We start from the raw sequence: 12594 nt of genomic DNA on the forward strand, positions 1-12594 counted from the left end.
ATGCAGGACACCAAAGGGCAGAATGCACCAGGTCTCATTCTTATTAGTAGGTAAGTTGGGCAAAGAAATGGGAAATGGAATTTAATCCTGTTTAGTTTAGTTTAGAGATACAGCATGGAAACAGACCCTCCAGCCCACCGAGTCCGTGCCGGCAAGTCATCCCCACATGCTAACACTATCCTACACACACAAAGGGCCATTTACAATTTAACCTAGCCAATTAGCCAACAAACCTGTATGCCTTTGGAGTGTGGGAGGAAACTCCCGGGGAAAACCTATGCAGGTCACGAGGAGAACGTACAAACTCCGTACGGACAGCACCCGTAGTCAGGATGCAACCGGGTATCTGGCGCTATAAGGTAGCAATTCTACCGTTGCGCCACCATGCTGCAGTGTAAAGTGATGCATTTTGAACAATCAAGTAAGGGTTGGATGCACACAATGAATGGTAGAGTCTCTTGGAGTATTGAGGAGTTGAGGGATAAAAGTGTACAAGTCCAAAGGTCCCAGAAGTGGACAGCACAGGTAGGTAGGATGGTGAAGAAGGCATTAGTGATGCTAACCACCATTGACAAGGATTAGACAACACGAACAGGGAATGTATGATATAGCTTTATGAAACATTGGTGAGAACACATCTGGAGAGTCAACTGGAGAAGATGAGAAGGTTTACCAGGATGTTGTCTGGGATGGAGCGTCTCTGTGATGAGGAGAAAAGATTTGTTTTCCTTGGAGCAGAATAGGTGGAGGGAGGAGGGGGAGGAGGGGGGGGGGGGAAGGTGTAATGGAACGACACGGGTGTACAGCATTATAATACTCCAAGAGACGCTAACATTTATCGTGTGCATCCTACCCATACTTGATTTTCCAAAATGCATCACTTGTATCAAACAGTAGATAGTGTAGGCAGTACTAAGCTTTTCCCCACAGTAGGGGTGTTGATAACCGCAGGGTGTATATTCAAAAGAGATATAGAGGAGGTACACAAAAATGCTGGAGAAACTCAGCGGGTGCAGCAGCATCTATGGAGCGAAGGAAATAGGCAACGTTTCGGGCCAAAACCCTTCTTCAGACTGATGGGGGGCGGGGGCAGGGAGAAGAAAGGAAAAAGGAGGAGGTAGAGCCGGAAGGCTGAGGGATGGGAGGAGACAGTCCGAGGGCTGAGGAAAGGGAGGAGACAGCAAGGACTAACAAAATTGGGAGAATTCAATGTTCATGCCCGCAGGATGCAGACTCCCCAAGCGGAATATGAGGTGCTGTTCCTCCAATTTCCGGTGTTGCTCGCTCTGGCCATGGAGGAGACCCAGGACAGAGACAGATATAGAGGAGAACGTTTTCACCCAGAGGACGTTTGGAGTTTGGAATGCACTGTTTAAGCGGGTGCTGGAGATATTTGACTATCTAGACAGCCATTTGACTCGCCAAAGCAACGCAGATTGCTGACCGAGGGCTGGTGAATGGATGTGGGCTGGTCATGTGGCTTTTGCTGTATCTACGGCCCAGCTGGTTTATGTTAATATCACACATAGTGAATGGATTTGGCAGAGGTCTGGCTTCTATTGTGATAGAGATCTCTCGGGAGGAAGCTGAGGTGGATCATCTGGTCAACAGCTCTGAGTGAACATGGCCGTAAACATTGTCTTCAACACTGTAACAGTGGCGGACATTAGCTCGCAATTAGGTTCAACCACCAGTCTTTATTCCCCCGATCACAATGCTGCCAAAGTTTTGTTGCCTTGGAACATGGAGCGATACAGCACTGGAACAGCCCAGTCAGCCCACACTGACTATCCAGAACATGATGGCAAGTTCAACTACATACCTCTGCCTGCACATGATCCGTATCCTTTCATTGACAGTATATCCACATGCTTATCTAAAAGCTTCTTCATTGTCAATAGCAGGTTCCATGCACCCAGAATTTGTGGGTAAAAAAAAAAAATCTTGCACTACAGGTTTTCTTTAAACTTTTCCCCTTTCACCTGAAAGCAATGCCCTCTAGTCTTTGACATTTCCACCTTGGAGAAAAACGGGTTTTCCCAGGGTGGAAAGGGGAAAGGAGAACATGACTGTTCAGCCTATCTATGCCTCTCATCATTTGATATACTTCTATAAAGTTATTTTTTTTCTCTATAACCTCTGGCATCATAGAGAAAACAATTCAAGTTTGTCCAACCTCTCCTTATAGGTAATATCCTCTAATACAGATAACATTGTATTAAACCTCTTTGGCACCTTCTCCAAAGCCTCCATATTCTTCCTGTAATGGGCGACCAGAACAGTGTGCAATACTCCAAATGCGGGCCTAACCGAAGTCCTGCCAAGCTACACCATGTCTTCCTGAATCTTATACTCAATGCCCCGACAATGGAGACGAGCATGCCATACACCACCTTTACCAACCTATCTGCCCCCTCCCAACCTTTTGAGATACACAGCACATTCTTTGTAACCATAACACAGCTATAAGGTTAAATTGCAAAATCCTGGCTTACATTCCACTGGATTTACAGTAGAAGATAGTTTAAGTTATTCAAAGTAATAAAGCTATTTATAGATTACTATTATAAATCTTTTTTTTTGAGTCATCTCTCTAGACCAAGGTTAGAGGGAATCTAGAAATCTGTTTTCCTTAAAATTCTATATATGTCAGCCATGATGGAAATTTGTTGGCAAAATAATTGATGCACATTTTTAAATTTTCACTTTAGCCGTAACATGATATTTCACTCAATGGGTCAGGAAGCATCTGGAAAAAAGGAATAGGTGACATTTCAAGTCGAGACCCTTGTTCAGACTGAGAGTCAGGGGAGAGGGAAACTGGAGGTGCGAGGACACAAAATGCTGGAGTAACTCAGCGGGTCAGGCAGCATCTCTGGAGAAATCGACAAGTTCCTTCCCACACATAATATTTTGAAAGTTGTATGAAGGGCAAGAATTTCAAATGCAAGCTTCAAAAGACAACACTGCTGTTTCCCTGTATAATTGCTCAATAAATGACCATTTTAACTCAGCATTTCTTAGAAATGTGCAGTGAGTTCCCAGAGTTGTGATGATTGCATGCTTAAACAATGCAAGGAACATCCCTACTGCAAATGATCACTGCTGGGTGATAGATAGCTTAGTTTAGTTTATTATCAGTTTAGTTTAGCGATACTGAATGGAAACAGGCTCTTCAGTCCACTGAGTCCACGCCGACCATCGATCACCCATTCACACTAGTTCTATGTTATCTCACTTTCGCATCTACAGACTGGGATAATCTTACTGGTGGCCATTAACGAATAAACCCGCCGTTTAGTTTAGAGTTACAGCATGAAACAGGCCCTTCGGTCTACTGAATCCATCAGTATCGCTAAACTAAACTGATAATAAACTAAACTAAGCTATCTATCACTCAGCAGTGATCAATCGCCCGTATTGAAGGGTTCCTATATATTATGTATGCTGTCAAATACATTGCAGCTTATGTGGATCAGAAATTCTTTGGCAGCAGGAAAGGGGTGTTGAATGGGTGAAGAATTGTGGATTAAATGCATTTTTTATGTGGGCCTGATGCAGGCAGATCCATTGTATCAGGTAGCCATGGTAAGTTGGGGGAAAAAGGACAGGAAGGTTGGGGTCAAGAAGATAGACATAAAATGCTGGAGTAACTCAACGGGTCAGGCAGCATCTCTGGCGAAAAGGAATAGGTAAGGTTTTGGGTTTAGACACTTCCAATGAGGATATCGAGGGACAAGGTTGCATGTAGTGGTGGAAGGCCCCTTGACAGAGATTGAGGAGTAAACTTTTTTCAATTTAAAGGCCACCAGTTGCAGCTGGTTCCCAATGTTATTTTCCCTTGCTTTAGGACCTGTTTAGGCAGATCTCCTTTCCTCCTTACTGAAGCAGGCCAATCATTAATTGTGAATATCGTTTCCATGGGCTACAAAGATACGAGTGGACTCCATTCCTGTACTGCTTGTAGAACACACATGGAACTGCAGATGCTGGGTTACAAAAAAAAGACACAAAGAGCTGGAGTAACTGAGCGGGTTTACACTGCAGGTGGTTGGGGTAACTATTGCACTTGTCAAACTACATCCATGCATTAGTGCAGAGCATTGGTGCAATGATAAGCACCAACTCTTCAAGTGCTCACAGGGGCGAAAGGGGCCTGAACGGAAGGGTGAACAGCCATGCTTGCAGGAAGTATGTTCTGTGTGTTGCAGGGCCATGGGCACTCTGTGGAGCCATGGAAGTCTACAGACGAGAGCGCAGTCTTTTAATGCTTGCACTTTGGGGAATCACAGAATGCAAATAATTGCTCCAATCATCTGTGCTTTATTTGTGACATTGCACCTCGGTACGATGTACCATCACCTCCAAAAAGTTAACAATAGACTTTCAACTATCCAGAATTGCAATTTTAAATGATCAGTTTTATTACTAAACTTTAAAAAATAATACTTTAAAAATAAATTAGGTGGTCAGGCTCTTAAACAGGTCTGCAGTCATAGCAGCATTTGGGATGTAATTATTTGATATACAGCAGTCAATAGTGTTGCATGAACCATAGTATGGGATTATCAATGCATTTTGTTTTCCCCTAACGTAACACCTATATTTTGTCTTTTTTTAGTGTACTATTTTAATTATGCTTAATTTTTGTTGATTTTATATATTTTTTGTTACTATTTTATTAAATAAGTTGATTGGTCATGAAATCTAAATCGGAAAAAGGTGATATTGAAAAAAATTGTTGATAAATGTAGCTTAAGTTTTAATTGTGTGAATTGCCACTTTTAGTCCAAACCTAATGTTTTAAAAGTTGCATGAAGGGCAAGGGTTTCAAACGCACGTTTCATCAGACAACATTGGTGGGTTTCCCTGCATAATGCCTCCAGAACTGTCCACTTTCGCATTTCTTTCCATTAGTGATGTGCTGTTGCCACCATTATCGTGTGATGTTTCCTTGCTAAATGGATAAAGCAACACTCTTCCACCAAAGGATTGCTTTGGAATTGTTGATCAATGTAACTCAATTGTTAATTGATCTACTAAGGAGGTTGGGCAGACTTGAACTTGCAGGAAAAATGTTCCCGATGTTGGGGGCGTCCAGAACCAGGGGTCACGGTTTAAGAATAAGGGTAGGCCATTTAGGAAGGAGGTGAAGAAAAACTTTTTCACTCAGAGTTGTGAATCTATGGAATTCTCTGCCACAGAAGGCAGCAGAGGTCAATTCATTGGATGTTTTCAAGAGAGAGTTAGATATGGCTCTTAGGGCTAACGGAATCAAGGGTTATGAGGAGAAAGGAACGGGGTACTGATTTTGGATGATCACGATCAGCCATGATCATATTGAATGGCAGTGCTGGCTTGAAGGGCTGAATGGCCTACTCCAGCACCTATTTTCTATGTTTCTATGGATTGTTTACTCTGGAGCGCCGAACACCAGGGCATCGGAAATGTCCTCATTCTTCAGGGAATGGGGGTTCCCCTCCCCTAGTATAGATGAGGCTCTCACCAGGGTCTCTTCAATACCCTGTAACACTGCTCTCTGTCCCCATCCCCCCCACTCGTAACAAGGGCAGAGTCCCCCTAGTCCTCACCTTTCACCCCACTAGCCGTCACATACAACAAATAGTCCTCCGTCAATTTCGCCACCTCCAACGTGACCCCACCACTTGCCACATCTTCCCATCTCCCCCCTGTCTGCTTTCCGCAAAGACCGCTCCCTCCGTAACTCCCTGGTCAATTCTTCCCTTCCCTCCCGCACCACCCCCGCCCCGGGCACTTTCCCTTGCAACCACAAGAGATGCTACACTTGTCGCTTTACCTCCCCCCTCGACTGCATTCAAGGACCCAAGCAGTCTTTCCAGGTGTGACAGAGGTTCACCTGCACCTCCTCCAACCTCATCTATTGCATCCGCTGCTCTAGATGTCAGCTGACCTACATCGGTGAGACCAAGCGTAGGCTTGGCGATCGTTTTGCCGAACACCTCCGCTCGGGGGTCCGCATTAACCAACCTGATCTCCCGGTGGCTCAGCACTTCAATTCCCCCTCCCATTCCGAATCCGACCTTTCTGTCCTGGGCCTCCTCCATGGCCAGTGTGAGCACCACTGGAAATTGGAGGAGCAGCACCTCATATTCCTTGGACAGTTTGCACCCTATCGGCATAAACATTGACAACACCAAATAAGTCCTGCTGCTGCTTTACTTCTTCTGGGAATTAATAAAATGAAAAAAAAGTTTCATTCCATCTGGTCCACATACATGCAGAGAAAATACTGGCTACACTTTGGCTCAATATTTACTCGTGGTATGTGACATCCTCCAGTACTGTAAGAAGTAAATCTTGAGAAATGTAACCAATGGACTAATGACCAAAAGTTTATTTTGATGCACTGGAGCTGATCGTTGAATGTGTCAAGGTTAATGTCACCTCTCAATCTGAGCAAACTTCCACTGAATTCCGCCAGAAGTTTGCATAAGTTATGGCTGCAAAAATAGAGGTTAAAATGTATAAACAAGGAACTTGTTTACAAAAGGACACAAAAGGACACAGTTTCTGGAGTAACTCAGCCCAGTTGAGCCCAGACCAGGTTATGAATTACATTTCCACTGCACACAAGACTTAGCACGGTCCTTATGTACCGCCACACGTAATGTGGCTGGTGATATCAGAAATATATATGCATCTTACTTTTCTCGTGAAATGGAAGCAAAACTGTTTAAGTTGCAAGCTGTAAAGCAGCATCCTCATCACGTTCCTGTGGAAGGTCAAGCTTATGAATATTAATAGTGTGAGATGGGCTTAAGACAATCAAATTGCAGTTCTTTACGGGAAACCTGCCGACAGAAAACTATTCTCATTGCTGAGTGTGGAGGAGATCTGGAAACCTTGGCAAATTGAATCATTCTTGACTTTCTTTATTTTTTATTTTATTTTTTTAATTTTGTTTTTGAGCGTGAGAAATTCTGTGATCAGCATGAGAATTGTGCAAAATGCTTGAGTCTCACGCTCAATGCGTGAGAGTTGGCAGCCCTGGGGAGAGAAGGGGGGAGGGTGGGGGGGGGAGGAAGGTGGAGAGGGGGGACAGAGAGGGGAGGGGGGGGGAAGGGGGGAGAGATGGGGAGGGGAAGGGGGGAGAGAGGGGGGTGGGGGGGGTGGGGGGGGTGGGGGGAGAGGACTGGGAGAGGAGGGGGGAGCGAGGGAGAGGGCGGACATGAACTCGGCGAGCGGGCGGCACAGACGGGGCCTGGCAACTCTCGGGACCTCTGAAGCCCAACCAAATTGCTGCGTGTTCAGCGGCTTCAATCCAGAGCCCTGGGGTAGGAGGGTGGTTAGGCTGCGGGCTGGGCGGAGCGCCGCGGACGGCTGGCTGAGTGCGAGTCGACGGTGAGCGGGACGCGACAAAATGACTGCGAGTGGGGGTAGTTAACGTAACTCGTAGCTCATGCAAAAACAATGCCCAGCAGGCTGCGCTTTGAAAACTCTGAGCAGCTGGCCACGAGGTGCAGAGCCATTGTGACTTTATCAACTCGTTAGCTTCAAAAAAGATCTCAGATCTCTGAACAACTTTAATAAAAAGCTCAAGAAATAATGAATTAAATTTTCAGATGAGGCGATTTTCGAGATTATGAGGTAAATCTCTATCGGAATATGTAAAAAATTCACCATCAGCGTTTCATGTCTTCGAGGAGATGTGATTCACAGAAAAACACACAAATAGACACACACACACACAAATACATCCACATCCAAGATCAGAGTTTTATAAGTATATTGATTGATGGACAGCTGGTGTTTCAAATTAGGACCTTTCTCGAGTCTGATTAAGGGTCCCGACCCAAAATGCCCTACACAAATGCTGCCTGACTTATTTAGAGTTCCTCCAGCACACTGTTTTGCATCTGCAATTTCTTGTGTTTCTATTGGAACTTCATTGTCTTCCCGATGTTGGGGAAGTCCAGGACAAGGGGTCACAGTTTAAGGATAAAGGGGAAATCCTTTAGGAAAGAGATGAAAAAAACGTTTTTCACACAGAGAGTGGTGAATCTCTGGAACTCTCTGCCACAGAAGGTAGTTGAGGCCAGTTCATTGGCTATATTTAAGAGGGAATTAGATGTGGCCCTTGTGGCTAAAGGGATCAGGGGGTATGGAGAGAAGGCAGGTACATGATACTGAGTTGGATGATCAGCCATGATCATATTGAATGGTGGTGCAGGCTCGAAGGGCCGAATGGCCTACTCCTGCACCTATTTTCTATGTTTCTATGTTTTTTGGACTCTCACTTCTGGTTTATTAAATATTTATCCTTGCATATTCTGCTCTACATTGTTTAGTGTTCGATTAAGAATTTTCCCCCCCCATGTTTTGGATGCAAATAGTGTAGCAGGTGTAGCTGCTTCCTGATAGCTCCAGGAACCCAGGTTCGATCCTAACGTTGGGTGCTGTCTGTGTGGAGTTTGAATTGACTCCCTGAGACCATGTGAGTTTTCCTCTGGGTGCTCCGGTTTGCTGCCACGTCCTAGAGAATAGTTCAATTGGCTGCTGTAAATAACCCGTGTGTGCAATTGAATGGCAAAATCCGGGGGGGAGCTGATGGGAACAAGAGGGAAACGATTGTAGGTTTAGTATAAATGGGTACTTGATGGTTGGGTGTGGCCGTGATGTGTCGTGGGGTCATTCCACAGTCTGTAACTCTGATTCAAGCTATGAAAAGAAATTGCTTTCTCAGTTCTTCATTTGTAATCGCCACAAAGTCATTCACAATGTTGAAATGCATTTGTAACCTTCCTGGAGATACAATTGTGTTCAGTTTACACTGTTGAATTAGATGTTCTGCATTTGAGGCACATTGGTTACCATGTTTATTCCTCCTTGTGTTCTGCAGTTTAAATTTGCTTTACCGAGTATGTCATTAAGCTGGAAAGGATGTAGAGTAGTTTAACGAGGATGTTGCCAGGAGTCGAGGGCCTGATCTATAGAGAGAGGTTGAACAGGCTAGGCCATTCTTCCTTGCAGAGCAAGAAACTGAGCGGTGATCTTTTGGAGCTGTATAATACCACGAGGGGAAAAAAGACAGGGTGAATGCACAGTCTTTTTCCCAGGGTTGGGGAATCAAGAACTAGAGGGTGTAGGTTTAAAATGAGATGGGATACAATTAATAGGAACCTGAGGGGCAACCTTTTCACTCAGAGGGTGGTGGGTATATAGAATGAGCAGCCTGAGGAAGTAGTTGAGGTGGGTACAATAACAACATTTAAAAGACACTTGGACAGGTACCTGGATATGAATCATTTAGAGGGATATGGGCAAATAGATGGGGCATCTTGGTCAGTATGGATGAGTTGGGCCGAAGGTCTGTTTCCGTGCTGTATGAGTCTATGACTCAAATAGCAGACTAAGATATTTTCTCTCTTCAAAACCTGACTGAGGTACAAAGGCCTGTGAGGAGCAGGGGGACAGTGCGACGGCACAGTTCAGCCTTCGTGGGTCGAGGCCTCTTGTTGGAATCCACGTACGAATCCATGTGACGAACAGGGCAACTTGAAGCCCCAGCAGTGCCATGGCAGTATGGGCCAGTGCTGGTGTGTGGACACATGGGGAAGGGAGATATGTGTAGGAAAGAACTGCCGATGCTGGTTTACACCGAAGGTAGGCACAAAATGCTGGAGTAACTCAGCGGGACAGGCAGCATCTCTGGAGAGAAGGAACGGGTGACGTTTCAGATTGAGACCCTTCTTCAGACCCATTGTTTCTGCTTAAGATAGACACAAAAAGCTGGAGTAACTCAACGGGACTGGCAACATCTCTGGAGAGAAGGAAAGGGTGATGTTTTGGGTCGAGACCCTTATTTCAGACCATTGTTTTTGCTTGTTCATGTCCAAGAAGTCTGAAGAAGGGTCTTGACCCGAAACGTCACCTTTTAGTTCTCTCCAGAGATGCTGCCTGTCCTGCTGAGTTACTCCAGCATTTTTTGTCCCCGGTCAGTAGATTGAGTTCAGTTCAGGCTAACAGAATTACGTAGTAGCTGACATCTTAAACGGAGCATCGTTTTAAATTTTGAAAAAAAACAAAGTGCTGATGTAACTCAGCGGGTCTGGGGAACATGGATAGGTACCGTTTCGGGAAACTTCTTCAGACTGATTTTAAATTCTACGTTCTTTGACATTCACTAATCATTGAAATATTTAACAAAATATGTGTGGTCCAGTTTGTGTAATCTGTCCTTTTGTTTTTGTATTGTTTCAAAAGCAACGACAGCAACCAGTGAGCGGCAAACGACTGCCTGTGAGCAGCAGAGGGATCAGTTAGAAGCAGAGGTGAGGCTGCGTGGGTCTCAGCCGCTTGTGGGACACTACATCCCTCAGTGTGACGAAGAAGGGAACTTCAGGCCGATGCAATGCCACGGCAGCACAGGCCACTGCTGGTGTGTGTACGAAAACGGGCAGGAAGTCCTAGGGAGCCGGACACTACCTGGAACCGCTCAACCACGCTGTGGGACAACAGGTCAGTCAGGGGTTTGTAAAAGCATTTGGCCACTGTGGCAGCTCAAATGAGGAGATCAAAGAGATTCATATTTTAAAGAATTTGACTGACTTGTTATTGCAGAAAAAAATAAATTTGCAGATATGTAGAGACTTGATTTTAGGGTCTGTGATCTCCTGTGTTTATGAACTTACTTTCTCCATTCATTGAAACTGAGCTTGTGTATGACTGGCAAAGTCTGGTCACAAGTCTGTGCATCTTGAGTTCCTCATCTTCTTTCCCCTGAGGCTTTTGCGCTTTCAATCTTTTGGGGGAATCTCTGAGACAGTGTTGGAAATTTCACCTTTCTCTTTTCTAGCTTGCATTTCTGAAATGTTGTCTATACATCCCCCCCCCCCCCCTCCCACCACAGATGCTGCCTGCCCCATGAGGTTCCTCCAGCACTTTGCCTTTTGCACATGATTCCAGCATCTGCAATTCCTTGTGGAACATTTTGTTAAATTCCTCAATCAGTTTTCTGCCCTATCAGATTCCAGTGAGCCATGTCCCACATCCATCTATTGTACTGTGCAAAAGGTATTCTGATATTACTCAGGATAGGAAGATTCTGTGAGCTGTTTCAGCAACCTATTTGAGAAAAAATATGTAATAAACCTTAACGAAATGACACAAAGGTCAGGAACTCTGGCTGGAATTAACTCCACAACATCAACTACAATTACAGTTTTGCTAGTCATGGGTTTACCTGACTAGTTTGGGCGAAATGAAAGCTACTACTTTAAATAGTGCATTTTCTTGTGTGCATTTCAATTAAAACATTAAGCTACCTTTCTCAACATTTTCCATTCATATACCCCGCACTTCTGTTTTGATATTGTGAAAAAACAACTTCATATTTAACAAACGAATAACTAAACAGTATAAAATCAACAATAAAAGTATACATTTGAAAATCACATTTTTAACTTTGTCGCGTTGCCGAATTAGTGTTACCGTGACAAAGAAAACATTGAATTTAAAATAAAACACAAAGCGCTGGAGGAACCCAGTGGATCAGGCAGCATCTGTGGAGAGAATAGGCCAACAATATTTCAGGTTAGATTCATTCTCCAGAATCTGAGTTGCTCTGAGGTTTTGTGTTTTGTTCAAGATTCCAGCAACAGCAGTTCCCTGTGTCTCTGTTTTACTAGATTTAAAGCATTTGATTTGGGTGCACTTTCTCCCTGACTTCCATCGTACAGGCAGCAACACACACTGTGCAAGATCACTCATTACACTGCCCAGTTTGTGTAATTTGTGCTTTTGTTTTGTATTGTTTCAAATGCAACTGTAGGAGAAAGTGAGCGGCCAAAGACTGCCTGTGAGCAGCAGAGGGATCGGTTAGAAGCAGAGGTGAGGCTGCGTGGGTCTCAGCCGCTGTTGGGACACCACATCCCTCAGTGTGATGAAGAAGGAAACTTCAGGCCGATGCAATGCCAGAGCAGCACAGGCCACTGCTGGTGTGTGTACGAAAACGGGCAGGAAGTCCTAGGGAGCCGGACACCATCTGGAACAGCTCAACCACGCTGTGGGACGACAGGTCAGTGGTTTTCTGCCCAATCAGAACTATGTCCCACATCCATCTATTGTACCGAGCAAATCTTACTCTGATTGTACCCTGGATAGGAAGATTCTGAGATGCTTTAGCAACTTATTTGAGATTTTTAAAAATATCACATGTAGTGAACCTTATTAAAATGAAGCAAAGGTCTGGAACTCTTGTTGGAATGAACACCACAAAATTAGCTAAAATTGAATTTAGCTAGTCATGGGTTTACCTGGCGGTGCTGGAGTTCAGATTAGTTTAGGGTAATGAAACATATTACAATTAAACAGTGTTTTTTTTTGCTAAACAATAAGGTGCCGATACATATGTTAATTGAAAATTAAGCTATATTTCTCAACAATTTATTCCATTAATATACCCCCTCGTCTGTTTTGATATTGTGAACAATCAACTTTATATTTAATAAACCAAGAAATAAAAAGTATAACTGATCAACAAAACATAAATTTTAAAATCCATTTTTTAACTTTGTCGGGTGCCAGCACACCATGTTGGTGTTACCGTTATAT

The 12594-nt window shown here is 44.2% G+C and overlaps 1 protein-coding gene across 31 annotated transcripts in view; it reads left to right on the top strand.

Moving 5' to 3' along the window:
- The window catches only part of nid2 (nidogen 2), a 119150-nt gene that overhangs the window by 40540 nt on the left and 66016 nt on the right, over window positions 1-12594 (top strand). For 29 of the 31 annotated variants that reach the window (XM_033027303.1, XM_033027312.1, XM_033027302.1 and 26 more), the window contains exons 11-12: window positions 10246-10500; window positions 11813-12058. In XM_033027303.1, the coding sequence (XP_032883194.1) occupies window positions 10246-10500; window positions 11813-12058 (501 nt within the window). The remainder of the gene's footprint in view (window positions 1-10245; window positions 10501-11812; window positions 12059-12594) is intronic. The other 2 variants (XM_033027300.1, XM_033027305.1) reach the window with 1 other exon arrangement.

This window comes from Amblyraja radiata, chromosome 9 (genome assembly GCF_010909765.2).
Source record: "Amblyraja radiata isolate CabotCenter1 chromosome 9, sAmbRad1.1.pri, whole genome shotgun sequence".
Taxonomy (NCBI): Eukaryota; Metazoa; Chordata; class Chondrichthyes; order Rajiformes; family Rajidae; genus Amblyraja; species Amblyraja radiata.